The sequence below is a fragment of the Aquarana catesbeiana genome, linkage group LG05 (genome assembly GCF_042186555.1).
Source record: "Aquarana catesbeiana isolate 2022-GZ linkage group LG05, ASM4218655v1, whole genome shotgun sequence".
Taxonomy (NCBI): domain Eukaryota; kingdom Metazoa; phylum Chordata; class Amphibia; order Anura; family Ranidae; genus Aquarana; species Aquarana catesbeiana.
Window position 1 is genome coordinate 154,501,742 of NC_133328.1, and position 20,464 is coordinate 154,522,205.

At 39.1% G+C, this 20,464-nt stretch overlaps 1 protein-coding gene across 1 annotated transcript in view; it reads left to right on the forward strand.

The window, feature by feature from the left end:
* Positions 1–20,464, forward strand: part of TGFBR2 (transforming growth factor beta receptor 2) — a 134,672-nt gene that overhangs the window by 106,539 nt on the left and 7,669 nt on the right. The window contains exons 7-9 of the mRNA XM_073630282.1: positions 1,294–2,081; positions 7,012–7,153; positions 19,804–19,931. Coding sequence (XP_073486383.1) covers positions 1,294–2,081; positions 7,012–7,153; positions 19,804–19,931 — 1,058 coding nt within the window. The remainder of the gene's footprint in view (positions 1–1,293; positions 2,082–7,011; positions 7,154–19,803; positions 19,932–20,464) is intronic.

The following is a 20,464-nucleotide window of genomic DNA, read 5'->3' on the forward strand; positions in this document are numbered from 1 at the left end:
ACTAATTGAAATTTAAAAAGCCACAGATGTGGGAAATTAAACATTTGGGTGATTTCTGTTATCATTATGATTTAAAAAGGAGGCAAAAAAACTATGTGATAATAAATGGCTTCATATCATTACTATCCTTAAATTAAAGATAGTTTTTGGCATGATCAGTCACATTTTCAATATCAATGCCAAAATGTCACGATTTCTGCCAGGGTATGCAAACTTTTGAGCACAACTGTATATGGTCAAAGATGTATTGCATTTCTATGGAGAAGGGACAGCAGTTGCTAAATGATCACAAAGATTTTCCAATTTGCAACTTCTCTATGTTCACTATCAAGCACTTTTTAGTTTTGAAAAGTGTCATAGAAGGAAATGAGTATAGATCTTCCCAAGGTGAGGGGAGGTCTCTCCTCTTAACAGTTATCTCCAGTGAAAGGTATCCTCTCCAGTGTTCAGGTGAGTGACAGTGGTCACCATTAAAAATATATGAAAAGACTTGACAGAAGTTCAAACCCCTCTCCACTTTACTATACAAAACTGGAAAAAACTATTTGGCTCACAGTTCTAATTTTAAATATGTCTTATAGTTCATCAAATCAAATGCACATATTCCCCAGCACAAAACAGATCATTAAATAATGTCCAAAATCTTTATTGAAGAATGATCACATAACAGATGTTATCCAGTTATCTGTGGTGTGCTGGTGAATATGTGCATTTGATCTGTGGTATCTCCAGTTCCAACTGGTTGTTGTTTCAGCATCAGTTACTCCCAAGCCTTATCCAGAGAAGTGTGTGATGGGAATATAGACATTATTATTGTTCTAAATAACACCAGAACTGATCATCTTTTGCAAATGTTGAGTACACAAAACTGTTTTGCTTTCCAGACCTTTATTTTAAGTTTATATTGACCCATTTTACACTCTGTACTTAAGGTTAAGGCTTAGCCCTTACAATTGCCTTTTCATGGTCCAGTGAGAGTACCTCAGTGACCAAAAAGGGCATACTCACTGAGTAGAGCTTAGCAGTGATGTCAGTGAAAATTAGACCTCAAGAACAAAGGGAAAATAAATCAGAGAGGCACAGATGAACTGGTATGCCTTATAATGGTAATAGCATGCACATCCTGGTGTCTGCTCTTAGGCAGAACTTTGTTTTTAAAACTTTTAAGGGGAGCATAAGTTCACTTTAAAGTTTTCTTATACTTTTTCATGTGCCACTAAAACATATCTCATACTGAATTATGTCAAAGCATTTTTATTCATTCCTTTTCCTAACATTTAATTTCGTTTTTAGAATTCAGAAATCCTGGTGGCCCTGACACAACTATTGTTGCACTGGCAAGCCTTCTTCCACCAGTTGTCGTTGCAGTTGCAGTAATCTTCATTTTTTATTGTTACCGAATTCATAGAAAAAATAAGTTTGACAAGAAATGGGACGGTCACCAAAAATGTATCAAACATCCAAATATGGAGTGTTCCATGATGTTAGATGATGACCGTTCAGATATAAGTTCGACATGTGCCAACAACCTAAATCACAACACTGAACTTCTTCCTATTGAATTGGACACCTTGGTTGGAAAGGGAAGATTTGCTGAAGTTTATAAAGCCAAACTCAAACAGAATACTTCAGACCAGTTTGAAACAGTGGCTGTCAAAATTTTTCCATATGAAGAATATGCATCTTGGAAAATGGAGAAAGAAATCTTTTCAGATATAAACCTAAAACATGAAAATGTTTTACAGTTTTTGACTGCTGAAGAGAGGAAAACAGATGTTGGAAAGCAATACTGGTTAATCACTGCTTTTCACTCTAAAGGCAATTTACAGGAATACTTAACAAGACACATCATTAGTTGGGAAGACCTCCTACTGCTTGGTGGCTCTTTGGCTCGTGGGGTTGCCCACTTACATAGTGACCACACACCATGTGGAAGACCAAAGACCCCAATAGTGCATCGAGACTTGAAAAGCTCAAATATACTTGTTAAAAATGATCTCACATGTTGTTTATGTGACTTTGGATTATCTCTCTGGCTGGATCCATCTCTTTCAGTGGATGATCTTGCTAACAGCGGGCAGGTAGGTCTGAAAATGGTATATGAAATCACATACTGTACAAAAAGTGTGGTGTGCATCAGGCATTGACCTTTATGGTTAAAGCACTCAATTACTTTTAATTTGCCTATGGTGTAATATGAGTCCTTTCTAAAGGTCTGGTGCCCAGAGGTATCCCTGTTATAACCTGACACATGTGGTGTTACCTGGGAAGAAAGTTTAGGGGAAAATGTCCATAATGAGGACAAAGTGTAATAAAATTCTGACAGACATTCTAACCATTATATTCACTACTGTCTGTGTAGAAGAGATTTCCTCTCACTTCCTGCCCCCCTCCCCCCGTGTTACTTGAATAGGAAGCGAGGGAAAATCTCACCAACAGAGACACAAAAATGGAAACTCTTGTTAAAATAACAGGATGATATAATTATAATGCTAGATGTGCCATGTACATCCTTCTGTCAAAATGGTAATACTAATATAAGTTATAGAAGTCTAATTTCCTCTATCATGAAAGTACACACACCCACACAGGGGGTGTGTGGGCTATTAGTGTGTTTTTTTTTATCTGGCTTTGAGGTCCATGATGGCCCCCTGGTTAATCTTTGTAGCGATTGTTTGTGTGCCCTCCACCTAATTAAAGGTGGGTGTTGTTGGGCCCATCCACACCATACTATATATGTCTTGTAGAATATGGGATTTGGTTAGCTATGAGGAAGAGGGCTTGTCCTTCGAAATGTGTCAGCCAATGTGGAGGTGATGCGTCTGTGGTAATTGGTTCATGTTAGGCCTGTGTTAATTTTGTGAGTATTATGGTATCTATTTTTATCCAATAAACAGTTATATTATTATTTATTATTATTTTACAGGATGCATATAGCGCCAACAGTTTACGCAACGCTTTACAACTTGATACAGTAATGCACTAGGCTGTTGCGCCTTTTTCCTATGTTTGTTTCTACACACCCACACAAATTGAACTGGATGGACTGGTGTCTTTTTCAACCTTACCAACTGCAATGGACTAAATTCATTATTTTCCTCAAAATTCTACAAACATTACACCATAATGACAACGTGAAAGAAGTTTGTTTGAAATATTTGCAAATGTATTAAAAATAAAAAATGAAAAAATGTAAGTATGTATTCACAGCCTTTGCCATGACACTCAAAATTGAGCTCAGATGCATACTGTTTCCACTGATTATCCTTGAGATGTTTCTACAACTTGATTGGAGTCCACCTGTCCCACAGTTGCCAGTGCATGTCAGAGCACAAACCAAGCCATGAAGTCCAAGGAATTGTCTGTAGACCTCCGAGACAGGATTGTATCAAGGCACAGATCTGGGGAAGGGTACAGAAAACTGTCTGCAGCATTGAAGATCCCGATGAGCACAGTGGCCTCCATCAGCCGTAAATGGAAGAAGTTTGGAACCACCAGCATTCTTCCTGAAGCGGGCCACCCGACCAAACTGAGTGATCGGGGGGGGGGGGGGACCTTAGTCAGGTAGGTGACCAAGAACCCAATAGTCACTCTGACAGAGCTCCAGCCTTTCTTTGTGGAGAGAGGAGAAGAAGAACAACCATCTCTGCAGCATTCCACCAATCAGACCTGTATGGTAGAGTGGCCAGATGGAAGCCACTTCTCAGTAAAAGGCACAGTCTACCTGGAGTTTGCCAAAAGGCACCTGAAGGACTCTCAGACCATGAGAAACAAAATTCTCTGGTCTGATAAAACAAAAATTGAACTCTTTGGCCTGAGTGGCAAGCGTCATGTTTGGAGGAAACCAGGCACCGCTCATCACCTGGGCAATACTATCCCTACAGTGAAGCATGGTGGTGGCAGCATCATGCTGTGGGGATATTTTTCAGCTGCAGAGACTGGGAGACTAGTCAGGATCCCAGGAAGGATGAATGCAGCAATGTACAGAGACATCCTTTATGAAAGCCTGCTCCAGAGCGCTCTGGATCTCGGACTGGGGTGAAAGTTCATCTTCCAACAGGACAACGACCCTAAGCACACAGCCAGGATAACAAAAGAGTGGCTACCAGACAACTCTGTAAATGTCCTTGAGTGGCCCAGCCAGAGCCCAGACAGAACCCGATTGAACATCTCTGAAGAGATCTGAAAATGGCTGTGCACCGACGCTCCTCATCCAACTTGATGGAGCTTGACAGGTCCTGCAAAGAAGAATGGAAGAAACTGACCAAAAATAGATGTGCCAAGCTTGTTGCATCACAGTAAAAGAACTTGAGGCTGTATTTGGTGCCAAAGGTGCTTCAACAAAGTATTGAGCAAATGCTGTGAATACTTATGCACATGTGATTTTTTTCATTTTTTAAACAAACTTCTTTCACGTTGTCATTATGGGGTATTGTTTGTAGAATTTTGGAATAAGGCTGTAACATAACAAAATGTGGAAAAAGTGAAGCACTGTGAATACTTTCTTGATGCACAGTATGTAACTATTTAATTTAAGTGATGATGCTTCTAGGATGTTTTATAATGTGGAGTGGAAGTAAATCAAACTTACGTCCATTTTACAATCGAATCAGAAGCCAGCATAAGTAATGATGTTTGCAGCACAGTTGTTGTGACGGTGCAGACAGCTTTGGAGAGGCTGCAGCTCTCACTTAGAAAACAGTGGGGTTGATTTACTAAAACTGGAGAGTGCAAAATCTGGTGCAGCTGTGCGTGGTGGCCAATCATCTTCTAACTTCAGCTTGTTCAATTAAGCTCTGACAAAAAAACCTTGAAGCTGATTCGTTTTTATGAATAGCTGCGCTAGATTTTGAACTCTCCAGTTTTAGTAAATCAACCCTACTTGTCCTTATCTTAAGAATGCTGGTAGGAAAGGAGAAATATGAAATATGTTAATGCACACACAATAATATATTTTATGCCTCACATTACCCTGCATTGTGTAAAAGAGAAGTATGGCCAAACTTTTTTTGACTTTACATATGCTTTTGATCTACATTAATAAAGTAGAAATAAAGGCAAAACTTTTATTCCATTTTTGAGTAAGGGAGGTTTGTAACCCCTGTATTTATATTTTTTACCATCTATGTACCATTGGGGAGATTTCCATTCACAGCCAAAACAGGAAGTGAGGGAAAAGTGGTAGTAAACCGCAAAAGAAGACAACAAAAAAAATTATTCTTCCTGCAAGTTAAGTGTATCGCATACTAGTACATTATGAAAGACTTACCTAAAAAAGCAGAGTGCTGTCACAGCTCCCCTGGGGCTTCCATCTTCACCAGGTCTTCCTTCTGGGTTTGTGGGCTGCGTCACGGCTCTCTCTATGGGAAACCGTCCATTGAGAGTGCAGTGTGCATGCGCCAGTGACGTCACCGGCGCTGCTAAAGTAAATATCTCCTAAATGGTGCACATTTATTATATATTTACTGTACTTACAGGTAAGCCTTATTATAGGCTTACCTGTAGGTGTAAATCTTTACAAGGGCTTTGCTACCACTTTAAATTGAGAGAATCTCTGGTTGTAGCCAAGGTCCCAGGAACTAGTGTCCTCTATGGAAGATTTCCTCTCCATTTCTGTTCTAGTGATATCTACATTTTAGGCTTTTCTTTCACTTTCACTCTATGGTGGCAGTAAATAGGACAAATAGAAAGGGTGAATCTCCCCAATGGGGGTACGGACAAAAAAAAATCTCACAGGTGTTCTAATCTCTCTCTACTCAATCCAAAACTAAAAAAAGAGGTTTGGCTTTAGTTATACTGGTAGCAAGGTGGCTCAGCTGCACCAGATCACGTACCAAGTATGTGATCTGACATGTCTGGGTCGGGGGCACTCATTTTCACAACCAGCAACCCAGCCAAGCTGTGATTCAACACAGCAGATGTCGATCACCGGGTGCCGACCAATGGATTACCACCAGCACCTGACAATCATCATAAATTTTCACAGGACAGGGCTCCTGCCTATGTAAACAAGGTAGAGCCCTAACCTGTCAGCAGGGAATTAATAGACTTTCTTTCACCACAAAGCAGGGAATAAAATCTATTACTTCCCTTAGTGAAAGTACCACACAAAGTACACATAAACACTGGCTAGGCACACATTTAATCCTTTGATTGCCCTAGGTGTTTAACCCCTTCCCAGCCATTAGTACAGTGACATTTTTAGCACTGTATCTATCACTGTATTTGTGTCACTGGATCCCCGTTAGTGTTCGAATGTCCACCGCAATATAGGCAGTCCTGCTATAAGTCGCTGATTTCCGCCATTACTAGCAAAAAAAAGTTTTAATAAATAAAAATTCCAGTATATATCCCTTAGTTTGTAGATGCTATAACGTTTGCGCAAACCAATTATTGTATGCTTATTTGTAATTTTTTTACCAAAATATGTAGCCGAATACATTTTAGCCTAAATTTATCAAGAAATTAGATTTTTTTTTTATTGGATATGTTTAATAGCAAGAAGTAAAACATATATTTTTTTCAAAATTGACAGTCTTTTTTTGTTTATAGCGCAACAAATAAAAAAACGCAGTGGTGATCAAATACCACCAAAAGAAAGCTCTGTTTGTGGGAAAAAAAACATACCTTTTTTGGGTACAGTGTCGCACGACCGCACAATTGTAAGTTAAGGTTTAGCAAAAAATGGCCTGGTCATGAAAGGGGGTAAATCTTTTGGAGGTCAAGTGGTTAACTAATAATCTCCTGTGACTCATAATAGCAACGTAGCGCATCACAACACACCTTAGTGTTTTGTGGTGTGCTGCAGTGCATGTCCATTACCTTAGTGCTTCCAGGTGCACTTCAGAATGACTAGCAATGCCATGCATTAATGTGTGCTTGCTGCAGTGTTGTGTGTTGTAGTAACATTCATGGCAATGCAGGCAATACAAAGATGTAAAGCTGGCCTAACACAGTTTTCCCATTATTCATATGATTTTATGTTTATATCATTTGTGTTTCTTCTTTCAGGTTGGAACGGCCAGATATATGGCCCCAGAAGTCCTTGAATCCAGAATAAATTTGGAAAATATGGAGTCATTTAAACAAACAGATGTGTATTCCATGGCACTGGTATTATGGGAAATAACATCGCGCTGTAATGCAATTGGAGGTAACTGAACAGATATCATATTTGTGGAGTTAAATAGCAGCAGAGGTATCCTACAATATTAGCTTTGTTATGCTGTAATACTATCTTACATGTTGAAGGCTAATCCAAATTTCATTTTATTCCATTTATTTTATTTTTTTTACTGTTGAAAATTTTTATTAGTGATACAGAAAATCACTTTCTTCAAATTACCAGTGGTGCATAATCTAATGGTAACACATGCAAATTGTATTATAAAAGAGACAGGTTTTGGTGAGGTAGGCTTTATCTAGTTTGGAACAAATTGGTATTCTACAATATTAGGCTATATATTTTCTAGAAACTTGCAGTTCTGTTTTACAGTAATTAGAATAGATAAAATAAGTGAAAAATAATTAAGCATACAATACAAAATGGAACCACTTGCTTTGCTTACTGAGCACTTAAACACACTTCCTGTCCAGGCCAATTTTGAGCTTTCAGCGATGTCACTCCTTGAATGACAATTGCGCAGTCATGCTATACTGTACCCAAATAATATTTTTATCATTTTTTTCACTCAAAGTTTTTTTTGGTGGTATTTAATCACTACTGGGATTTATATTTTTTTGCTATGCAAACAAAAAAAAAACAGTTTTCATAGTTATACAGTTTTGTAAACAGGTAATTTTTCTCGTTCATTGATGGGCGCTGATAGGCTGCACTGATGGGCACTGATAGGCTGCACTAATGGGCACTAATAGGCTGCACTGATGGACACTGATAGGTGGCACTGATGAGGCGGCAATGATGAGGCGGCACTGGTGGACATTGATCAGGAGGCACTGATGAGGCTGCACTGATAGATGACACTGATGGGCACTGATAGGCAGCACTGATGGGCAATAATAGGTGGCACAGATGGGCACTGCTAGGTGGCACTGATGGGCACTGATAGACACTGGTAGGTGACACTAATAAGCAGCACTGATAGGTGGTACTGATGATGAGGCACTGATGGGCACTGATTGACAGCACTGGTGGGGACTGATAGGTGGCACTAGTGGGCACTGGTAGGTGGCAATGGTGGTCACTGATGAGGCGGCAGTGTCTCTCCGTGTGCAGGACCGATGTCCCGTTTACACAAGTCGCTAATCAGCCTTTTTTTCTTCTCACATTGTCAGTGTGAGGGGAAAAAAAGCTGTTTACCGTCTTGTTTACATCACGTGATTAGCTGTCATTGGCTGACAGCTGATCATATGGTAAGTGACCTGAATCGGCCCCTTACTCCGATTTGTGATCAGCCAAGTCTCATTGACTCGCTGATCACAGAGCGCGTCGCCCGCTCCCTACAGGGGGCGCTCAGGTAGAGCATGCTTGGGAGGACATACATAGACGCCCTCCCGGCAATTTAGGCCCCCGTTGCAGCCATCTTTGGCTATAGTGCAGGCTTGAAGAGGTTAAACACATACAAGGTAAATGTACAGAATTAAATATAAAACAGGTATAATGTAGGTTTGTTTTGTAAAAAAGAGGAAAGAACCCCCCCCCCCCCCCAAAAATAAAAAAAAATATTAAATAAAGGAGTAAGCCTAAAAGGATAAGCATGATGTAGATGACAAAATACAAATGTGGTATATAAGGGGAGAAATTATATCAGGATGGAAAAGGTTGAGAGTAATAGATCCGCGAGGTTCTCCTACTGTTAGTCGGCAGGTGGTGGGTTAAAACAGTAAGGGGTTTAGTAGGGGTGAAATAGTAAAGGATTTAAAAACCAGCAGTTCTGGATGTGCTGCTTGCTCAAGGGCATAAATTAATGATTTCTGCGGCTCTTCCCACTACCCTAAACCGGAATATTTTTATTTATTCTGATTTCTGCTTTAACAAGTCTGTACTGTGCTTTGCATTGTAAAAATGTATTAATGGCATTTAACATGCCACACAATTTGAAAAATTATACATTTACATTTTATTGTATTTGTTGTTAACATAAATTAGGCTATTGCTATATATCATTCTGAGGGGGTGTCACCACATCTCCTTATGCTGTGTACACACGAGTGGACTTTCGACGGACTGAATCACGTTGGACTTTTCAACGGACTTTCGACTGACTTTTCAACTGGCTTCCGTCGAATCGGACTTGTCTACACACAATCACACCAAAGTCCGACTTTGATTCAACCGTGATGACGTACAACCGGACTAGAATAAGGAAGATCATAGCCAGTAGCCAATAGCTGCCCTAGCGTCGGTTTTCTTCCGTCGGACTAGCATACACGCGAACGGATTTTTCGACCGGACTCAAGAAAAAATTTGAAACATGTTCTAAATCTAAAGTCCGTCACATTTTCGACAGAAAAGGTCCGCTGCAGGTCCGATGAAGCCCACATACGGTCGAATTGTCCGACGGATTCGTTCTGTCTGACAAGTTTGGTCGAAAAGTCCGACCGTGTGAACACGGCATTACACTCATAGTGTATTTATGCAGGGAGCGCACTGACATCATCACTGCTTTGCAACATCATTGAGGAACGCCAATCACTGAAAAGGTCTGAAGGGGACTCTGCATGTGACATGACCAGCCTTTAAGTGATGCTAAAGCCTGTACATGTTTTACCTTGGTGTAGTCCCTGCAATAAAGTAAAAAACCCTCAGTGTGCCCCCCTTTTATACTTACCTGAGCCCGATCTTGATCCAGTGATGTGCCTCTCTCTCCTCATTTGCCATTTGGGGGACGAGGGGGCAAGCCATGCTCTGTTTGTCAATGGACACACAGAGCTGGCTTGGGAGTGGGCACACACAAGTGGCTTGCTATGGAGGCACTCGACAGGGGGGGTGGAGCAGACAGCGCCAACAAGGGACCTGAAAAGAGGAGGATCTGGTCTGGGCAAGACCAATTCACAGAGCAGGTAAGTATAACCTGTTTGTTATTTTTTTTTTTTTAAAATGCAAAGCTTTACCAATCACTTTAAGACATATGAAAAGGTAAGTATAAAAAATAAGGTTATATGTATGCCTCGTTGGTTTCCCTATCGGAGTAGTATATCCACCCTTTCTTTGCTGCATGGGAGAGGGATTTGGATTTAGATTTACTGTTTCTCCCGAATAAAGATAGTTAATTCTCTTGTTCACACACTAGTCTTCTATCTCTTTGAGGCTACTAGAATCAGATTATAATCTCCTTGCCAGGTGGGGTAGAGTCTCAGAGAGAATGCACCGCATGTTTCAGCTGTCAGCCCCAAGTATTGGAAATGTAGCATGGCTAGGGGTGCAATATCCCATACCTTTTGGTCATGACCTTCTGGTGAGATGTATGCACCTTGATTGACAGTCTCACTGCTCTGTCTTGCATGTCTCCTCCACCTCAACTTGCTGTCCAAGTGAAAATACTGTCACTCTTTGGTTCGACACCTCCTTAATGCGGCTAGAGCATTTATCTCAGCACAGTGGAAATCTGCATCCCCCCTGTGGTTTCCCATTGGGTTAAAGTGGTGAAAGAAATTAAGCATATGGAGGATTTTGCCTCATCCTTGAGGAAACAAGAGGCCTGCTTCCACAACACGTAGTTCTGCTGGACTCAATTTATTTTCTCCAAGAGATGAGGAGCTCCTTGCACCTAGTCTTATGTAGACATGGATGTGGTGACCATTTATTGCCTCTCCTTCCCCCTCAAACACCCCACCCCTCCTTTTTTTTATCTTTTATCCTTACTTCACTTCTCTCCTCTTCCTTGCTTTCTTTTACTCCCTTATCGCTTTTGCTGTCTCTTTGATAATATGAAAATTTGCTAACCTGTTTTCACCGTATACTGCTAGTTTTTGCTCCTATAAACTGTCTTTCCTATGGTAAACCATGTTCTGATATATTTTACCTGTTAATTCAAGACCGTAATTATTGGTAACAACACTCACAAGATATCATTTTGACCCTGTACAAATCATTAGTAAGATCTCATCTGGAATATGCAGTTCTCAAAAAGGATATTGGGGAACTTGAGAAAGTGCAGAGAAAAGCAACCAAACTGATAAGAGGAGCTCAGCTATGAGAATAAATTAGAGAAACTGAATTTATTCTCTCTTTGAGTAGAGGAGATTTAGGGGGGATATAATCAACATATACATACATAATTGATCCATATAGTGAACTTGATGTTGAGTTATTCACTTTAAGGTCATCACAGAGTACAAGGGGGCACTCTTTATGTCTAGAGGAAAAGAGATTTAAAGTGTTATTAAACCCACAACAGCAAAATCAGTCTGTATATGCAGTAAAGCTTAGGTTCCACTCACTGTGGAACCTAAGGGGTTAATCCTCCGCATTGTGTAAAAAAGCTGTTTGATCCTGGCTTCTGTGATCCTCGCCTTCTTCCACTGTCCCCTAATAATTTCCTGATAACACAGAGTCTATGGAGTCAGGCTGCACATGCTCAGTTTGGTGTGTATTGTTAGAGAGGTTTTTTTTTTCTTGGGTTGATACATGTGATCGGTACAGGGCCAATCAGCACTGTCCAGACAGAGGATCAGGGGTCTTGCAGTGTCATAGCAAAGTCATAAAACTCCTCCTACAAATTTTAATCAGTGCTTGGCTGGACACTGAAGTCACAAGCCTGCACTAACTGCTGATGAGAAAAGGTATTTAGCAGTTTATATTTACCAAAATGATTGAATTTCCATGTTCTTTGTATTGTGGGAGATCAGATATTGTGAATACAGGGTCCTGAGTTTAGTAACACTTTAATCTCCAAATATGGAAAGGTTTCTTCCCAGTAAGAGCTGTGAAAATGTAGAATAGACTCTCTGGTTCTAGCCAGCTCAGTAGATTGCTTTAAAAAAAGACCTGGATTCTTTCCTAAATGGACATAATATAACTGGATACTAACATTTGTAAGTAAATTTGATCCAGGGAATATCCGATTGCCTTTCAGAGGATCAGGAAGGATTTTTTTCCGCTGCTGGAGCAAATTGGAGCATGCTTTGCTGGGGTTTCTTTTTGCCTTCCTCTGGATCAACTGTGGGTATAGGATTGTGCATATGGGATTGTGTAATTTTTTTTTCCCCTCCTTTTATTGGTTGAACTAGATGGACTTGTGTCTTTTTTCAACCCGACTATGTAATGTGTAATCCTTTGTAGCTAAAATTAATTTTAAAAAAAATTTGAAAAATCCCTACTCAATTCCGAGTAGTAGTCTCCCACATATTAATAGCTGCTAGAATGACAATAACTGCTTATTGAAAACAGAATAATGCTCCCAATTTAACTGAAGTACTAAATAGGGTTAATGCAGCTTATTACTACGAAAAAGTTTTTGCAATCAATATGGGTAAAACAGTAACTCATGAATCCGCATGGCAATGCTGGACCAGAGCGACCCCTTTCCACTTAACTTAGTTGCAGAACACAGTAGCTTAGCTCAAAGAGATAATACTGATTCATGGTGTTTCTTTGTTTGTTTGATGTTAATTTATGTTTAGTTCCTCTTTTCTCTTTTTTTACCTACTATACAATGGGATAATAGTCATATGCATATGTATTTACTGCACAAAATATCATACTTGTGTTGTCATTCACGACTTTACACCTATACTTTATGATTGCTTAAAGTTTTCTTAGATTGAACTGTGCATAATCTAAGTTGTGCATTGCACTTTTCTGCTTTAATAAAAACTATTTGAAACGAAAAAATGTGAAAAAAAAAAGGTTGCTTAGAGGGTCGGGGGTAACTTTGGGATTAATGAGGCCTGGCATTAAAGTGTGTCTGGCAGAAATGAAATATGGGCACTGCCGTCTCCAGCTGGTATTTGAACGTCTAACATTTCTCATCTTTGTCCATACTTTTTTTATTTTTAGAGTTGATTTACAAAAAGGAGCAGAGAGTGTTCAATTAACAAAGTTAATGTTTACTTGGCTTAGTAAATATGTTGAAGTTGTGTTTACTTTGCATACTAAAGTATGCACAAAGGCAATTTTAAACCCAGAGGTTTGCATGCACATAATTGTATAGTTGAAGTGAACATAGCTTTAACTTATTACCTAAGCTATTTGAGCATTCACTTTGCAAAATTAACATTTTGTGCTTCTTCAGTAAATCAACCCCAGTGAATAACTGACCAGGTATACATCTCAGGGGCTCCAACATTTCTGGTTTAATGCTAGCTGTGGGTCATTGATTTACCTAATGGTGCAACAAGCAAAATGAGAACAGCCCAGTAGGTTACACCAGACAGATCAAGGTCAACAATTGGACCTCACATATCTCTATTCTGATATGCCCCATTTCAGTTTGTACTAAAGGCAAAATTAAGTATGACATATATGACGTAGTCTGTCACTAGTGTTAACAGAGTAGTTTTTGTTTTTCTGAGTCCCCTTGTAGATGTTTGAACTGTTGGCCCTTTTCTTTTTATTTTTCACCTTTCCTCTAACAAACCAAGCTGTCCAGCAAAGGTGGCAGTTAGAGGTTTGAGACAAAACATTTAACACTGACAGGAGTGCTTAAAATGGTAAGCTTGTTAATCCATGCAAAACCTTTATCCAAAAAGGAAAATAAATTGTTTCTCTAACTGCTTTAAAAGTGTGAGTTGGAGCTCAGCTTTGATTTGTTAGTCCGTCTAAATCTGCTAGTGCATTTAACACTAACTTCTGCAGACAGTGCTGCTGACCAAAAGTGTCTCCGTTGCTCCTCCAGAGATAGAGGAGTTACCCTAGGACAAGAAGTGTGCTACTGGCCAAATCACCAGGTGAAAATAAAGGGGAAAGAAATGAATGCAGCTTCTGCATCTAAGGATTGATAACCTGCAATACAGTATGTTTTTGTTGTGGGGCTTAGATGTGCTTTAAAGAAAATATTTACTTTTATTATTGCAGATTTATTCAAATGAATTCATAAATGCTAGAGTTTCAGCGCTTTTAAATTGTACTAAGCAAAACCAATAATTATAATGACCAAAGGGCAAGAATGCATTTTCCCCAGTACTTGAGCTGTATCTGTTTCTCGCTGTGATTTTAAAGAAGGTAATATAAGGTGAAGGCATTAGTAACCATGGCATACCATTGTAAATTATTATACTTTGCGTCTTACACAGCAGCCCTTGAACAAATTCCTGCAGTGTCTTGATTTTTCAAAACAACATGAGCTGAATGTATCTCCCCTCTTGGTATTTTCATTAGACCTCGGCAGTAGAATGGCCTGTATGAATATTTACAGGAACCATATCCCCCAAGGCTCTGATGCGTAAATTGTTCTGTCACTGAGCATTAGTTAGAGGTTACAATAACAAACTAGATAAAGTAGAAGAAGCTGAAACATTTTGCAAATATTTCAATTATATAAGCTTGCCCTCTAAAAGGTCATTTGGACAGTAACCACAAAACATTTTAATTACTGTTTTTTGTAAAATTAAATGTTCTCTGTAGAACATTAGAAAAGATGAATGAGGCATCTAATAAATTTGAATGCTTGTTAGGATAATTTTTTGTTGTTTCTGGAAATCTGTTTATGTGTATAGATTTGAATTGTGTGTGTGTTTGTACTGTATATACACACATTATATTTCATACATTTTTACTTTAAATTAATCCATGAAGCCTAAAATTAGCCATAGATGGGTTGAGATTCAGCCGATTCAGAAGGGACCTGCCGAATTTCCTTCCATCTATGGGCAGGGTGGTTGTACGAAAATCAACATCTACAGTTGTGCTTATAAGTTTACACACACTGGCATCATTTATGATTTCTTGGCCATTTTTTAAGAGAATATGAATGATAACACAAAAACTTTTCTTTCACTCATGGTTAGTGTTTAGCTGAAGCTGTTTATTATGAATCCACTGTGTTTACTCTTTTTAAATCATAATGGCAACAGAAATTAGCCAAATGACCCTGATCAAAAGTTTACATACCCCAGTTCTTTATACCGTGTACTACCCCCTTTAACATCAATGACAGCTTGAAATCTCTTTATCTTCTCAGATGGTAAAGCTGCCCATTTCTCTTGGAAAAAAGCCTCCAGTTCCTGTAAATTCTTGGGCTGTCTTGCATGAACTGCACGTTGGAGATCTCCCCAGAGTGGCTCAATGATATTGAGGTCAGGCGACTGAGAGGGCCACTCCAGAACCTTTACTTTATTCTGCTGTGGCCAATGACAGGTCGACTTGGCCTTGTGTTTTGGATCATTGTCATGTTGGAATGTCCAAGTACGTCCCATGCGCAGCTTCCTGGCTGATGAATACAAATGTTCCACCAATATTTTTTGATAACATACTACATTCATCTTGCGATCAATTTTGACCAAATTTCCTGTGCCTTTGTAGCTCACACATCCCCAAAACTTCAGCAATCCACCTCCGTGTTTCACAGTAGAAATGGTGTACCTTTCATCATAGGCCTTGTTGACACCTCTCCAAATGAAGCGTTTATGGTTGTGGCCAAAAAGCTAAATTTTGGTCTCATCACTCCAAATGACTTTGTGCCAGAAGGTTTGAGGCTTGTTTCTGTGCTGTTTGGCATATTGCAAGCGGGATACCTTGTGGCATTTGCATAGTAATGGCTTTCTTCTGGCGACTCGACCATGCAACCCATCTTTCTTCAAGTGCCTCCTTATTGCGCATCTTGAAACAGCCACACCACATGTTTTTAGAGAGTCCTGTATTTCACTTGAAGGTATTTGTGTGTTTTTCTTTGCATCCTGAACAATTTTCCTGGCAGTTGTGGCTGAAATCTTAGTTGGTCTACCTGACCGTGATTTGGTTTTAACAGAACCCCTCATTTTCCACTTCTTGAATAGAGTTTGAATACTGTTGATTGGCATTCCCAATTCCTTGGATATCTTTTTATACAGTTCAACTACCTTTTCCCGCAGATCCTTTGACAATTCTTTTGCTTTCCCCATGACTCAGAATCCAGAAATGTCAGTGCAGCACTGGATGAAAGGTGCAAGGGTCTGTCAGGAGTCCGGAAACTCATTGACCTTTTTTATACACACACACTAATTACAAGCAAACAGATCCACAGGTGAGGATGGTTACCTTTAATAGCCATTCAAACCCCTTTGTGTCAGCTTATGTGCATGTTATCAGGCCAATATCACCAGGGTATGTAAACTTTTGATCAGGGGTAATTTGAGTAGTTTCTGTTGCTATTATGATTTAAAAAGAGTAAACACAGTTAATTGATAATAAATGGCTTCAGCCAAACACTAACTATGAATGAAAGAAATGTTTTTGTGTCATCAATCATATTCTCTAAAAATGGCCAAGAAATCATAAATTCTGCTAGGGTATGTAAACGTATGAGCATAACTGTATACAACCAGCCTCTTGGAATTTTTTGCTTGATAAGTGCTGCCGGTTCTAGCTGTCCACACTGATCATTGTATTCTGATGGCACAGGACTCTCCCCGCTGTCAGAATACAAAAGCTCTGTGGGTGGGATTCCCCCATCAACACCGAGTCTGCTTAATGGGTGAATCAAATATTTTTTTTTTTACTCAACCTACTGGTTAAACGAAAATAAAGCATCATCTATGGCCTGCCTTTGTTTGTCAGGTACTGCAAAACATGTAAAATAACAATACCAGTAAAAATGTATCTTCACATCAATTCCTTTGTTCCTGGGGAGGACCCTGGATGCGTGACCCTAGTAATGTCTGTGCACATCAACACTAAAACCTTGTACACACGATCGGATTATCCGATGGGAAATGTGTGATGACAGGCTGTTGGCGGAAAATCTGACCGTTTGTATGCTCCATCGGACAATTGTTGTCGGATTTTCCGTGGACAAATGCTGGCTAGCACGTTTTAAAATTTTCCGCGGACAAATGTGTATTGTCGGATCTTCCAAGCATGTGTACACAAGTCCGTCAGACAAAAGTCCAAAGTACAAACACGCATGCTCGGAAGCAAGGACGAGCCAGAAGCAGTCTGTCTTGTAAACTAGCGTTCGTAATGGAGAATTAACATTCGTGACGTGGCAAATTATGAAATCTCGAAATGCAGCGCACAATTTCTTCTTCTTTAATGGGATAATAATGAAGCTGATTTGCTGGTGATACTGATGAAGTTATTGCAAACAAATTTTCAAAGGTTTTTTTTCTAGTCGTATCAAGAATAATATTATTATGCTATTTTTATTTGGGCAAGTTACCACAACACCATTATCCCGTAGTTTTTAAGATCAAAGATACAACTATGTTGGTGTCCCTTGTTAATTTTACATTGTATTTTTTTAAATGTAACTGCCTACTCCCAAACTGTCATTTGAAGTAAAACACATAGCCAAGTATTATTCTCCACAATTTTGTTATTGTGCATTAAAAAAAGAAAACAAATAAAATTAGACATGCTATCTGCCAATAGAACTTAACCAAAAAGTTCATTCTAAGCATAAAACTGTCCATAAGCAACGTTTTAAAAGTCTTTACAGGCTATCAGTTTAGAGTTAAACGTAATCTATGGCACTAAAATGATTGCTCTCACTCCAGAGTTCATGGCAATATCTCACATGTGTAGTGTGAATCATCATTCACATATATGTACAAGCACAGGGGGCCGAGCGTGCTTTTAGATTTTTAAAAACATTTTTTTTTTCATTTAACCGTATTGCTATCACAAGGGCTGAACAATGTGATAGCTTTTGACAGTGACAGGTACTCTTCATTGAGACATCAGAGGTCTATTAGACCCCCAATATCTCCCCTGCTTTCAAAGCATCCAATCAAACAGAGCTCTTTTAATCAGATGTTTCCCTGGCTGTAACTACCAGGGAAACGCAGCACTGTAACCTGTAACTGACAAAATCATCACAGATGTTCCTCCATCTTCTCTCTGTGCAGCCAAATGCTTACAGTGGTTCCGGGCTGTTTTTTTCAAATGCTGGTTAAAAAAAAAAAAAACAATACCAGGATCATATCTGCAGCTGCAGCCAGGATCCTGGCATAATAATATAATAATCTATCTATCTATCTATCTATCTATCTATCTATCTATCTATCTATCTATACACATATATATATATATATATATATATATATATATATATATATATATATATATATATATATATATATATATATATATATATTATAATATAATATAATATAATATAGCTTCTGAACAGCAGGCGGTTAATAAACCTTAGCTCCTTTAGGCTGGGTATACACAGCTGTGATGCATCAATGCAAACACAATAGTGCATGCCAAAAATTGTGTGTACTTTTTTTTATAATGCAGTGCACCACTAAACACAGTAATGCGTTACTGTGTGTCGAGGGTCACTGCAACACACATACGTCGGTAAGGCATGTTGGGGTGAGTTACGACAGTGCAACAGTGTAAACCCAGCTTAAGTGTTCAGGCAAATTAGATATATAATAACGTTTGATACCCAGCCTTGAGCTAGCCATGCACTGTAAGATTTCTCTAATTCAGCACTGTAGTCTGAAATTAATTAATCCCCTCGTTCATAATAAACAGTGTGGATGGACAAAATTTGCAGTTCTGGCTATTGTATTTTTACATCCAGAAACAGTGTTTGTATCTGAACAAGAAAGAAAACACCCTTCCAGTTCCACCAGCCACACACTGCCACAATAACACTGAACAGGTACTGGCCCAACTCACAGCTGATGAGAGAAAAAAGGAAGTCTGGATGGCCACACTACTTTCGAAATCACCTTAATTTAGAAAATCACCAAACAGGGTAAAAACATCAGGGAAATAGCAGTGGAGGAGCACAGTAACCTGCTGACATGTTTCACAGGACACTAGCAGTCTCAACCACTGCTGTCTGACCCACTCATATAAAATAGTCAGTATCCCATCCACAGGTGAAACTGACAGGGCAATCAGAACAAAGGGGAAAGAAAAGAACCCACCCACAAAAGTTTCTAAATAAAGCTGATTTGTACAGTAGTGCAGCCACCCAGACATCCTTTTTCTCATATTATTAGTGTTTTTATCTGATTGGATGCAGATACTGTTCTGCCGATAATTTCTGATTGGCTTCTTCAACAAAATTGAGTTACAAATATTGATTTTGTCGAGCTAGGTGGTGTCGACAGGGCCACCCTCAGAATAATATTTTATTCATGCATGATCAACTTTAGACAGAGTGGATTTGCAGCTTGCAAGCACAGCCTGGAATTAGTTATTAGATTAGTGGTGATTGAGGCTGGGTTCACACCACACCATGGAGTGGCTCACAACAGGGGTCCGGTGCATCCTCATTCACCATTTCAGGTCCGATTTCAGCCCAAATTTCCTCTGCAATTAGCACCAGAGCCACTCCAGAGATGTGTGAACCGGCTCTATAGAGAGCCGGCCACAATCTCCTGACCTACGAATTGGATACGGAGAAACCCGCATCCAATTCACATCAGTGTGAACCCAGCCTAAGGCTGTGAACAGTGCGCACAGCCTATGCAGTACAGGCACTGACTTTATTGTTTTGGTACAGCCCACTTCTGCATGATACTAACATAGTTTTAATGGTTAGAATAAAGGTTGCTGTTTGTTGTGGCATATTTACAATGGTCATCCGCATTCAGATTGGGAGTAAACATTATAACTTTTATAAGTCTCAGGAAACACATATTACATATAAAAAAGTTTTATGTACATTTGAAAAATAACATTAAATATTACATAATTTGCTTTATTTTTTTTTTTTTGCTTTATTTTTTTTTTTGTAGAAGTAAAAGATTATGAACCTCCATTTGGAACCAAAGTACGAGAGCACCCATGTGTTGAAAGTATGAAGGATAATGTCCTCAGAGATCGAGGTCGACCTGAACTTTCCAATAATTGGTTGAATCACCAGGTAATAGAAAACATATTAATCAAGTATTTATTTAGTTATGTTGTTTTTAATGTAATATTTCTGATATCCATAACAAGTGTAACAAGTTTGCTACGATGACAAATCAGTTATTCCTGCAGTCATATTTTTCACCTGTTCTAAGATGAGACTTTAGAAAATTATCAGTAGGCTACCACCAGGCCTTCTTTTAAGAAATTCTCTGTGTTACCAAATGGATGTTCAGGCCACATCTGATGCCATTTTTTTGTTGTGTGGGCCTGTTGGTGTTTTGTGGCTGTTACCCACCCCTCATTTGGAAGGCTTTTGGACATCCCAATAGTTTATGAATCCTGTGCCCCTCAATGGACAAAGGATATTGGATATTTGTACGTATAATCCCTTTCTTGGAGTTCATTGAGAGACAGTGCTTTTCTACAAAACTGAGGCATTCTGGGGGTAGGAGTTATCCCAAAGGGATCACTGTTTTTTGTTTGCCAGTGTCCAAAGCCTCCTGTAAGCAGCCAAATAATCCACTATTCTATGAATATATGTGT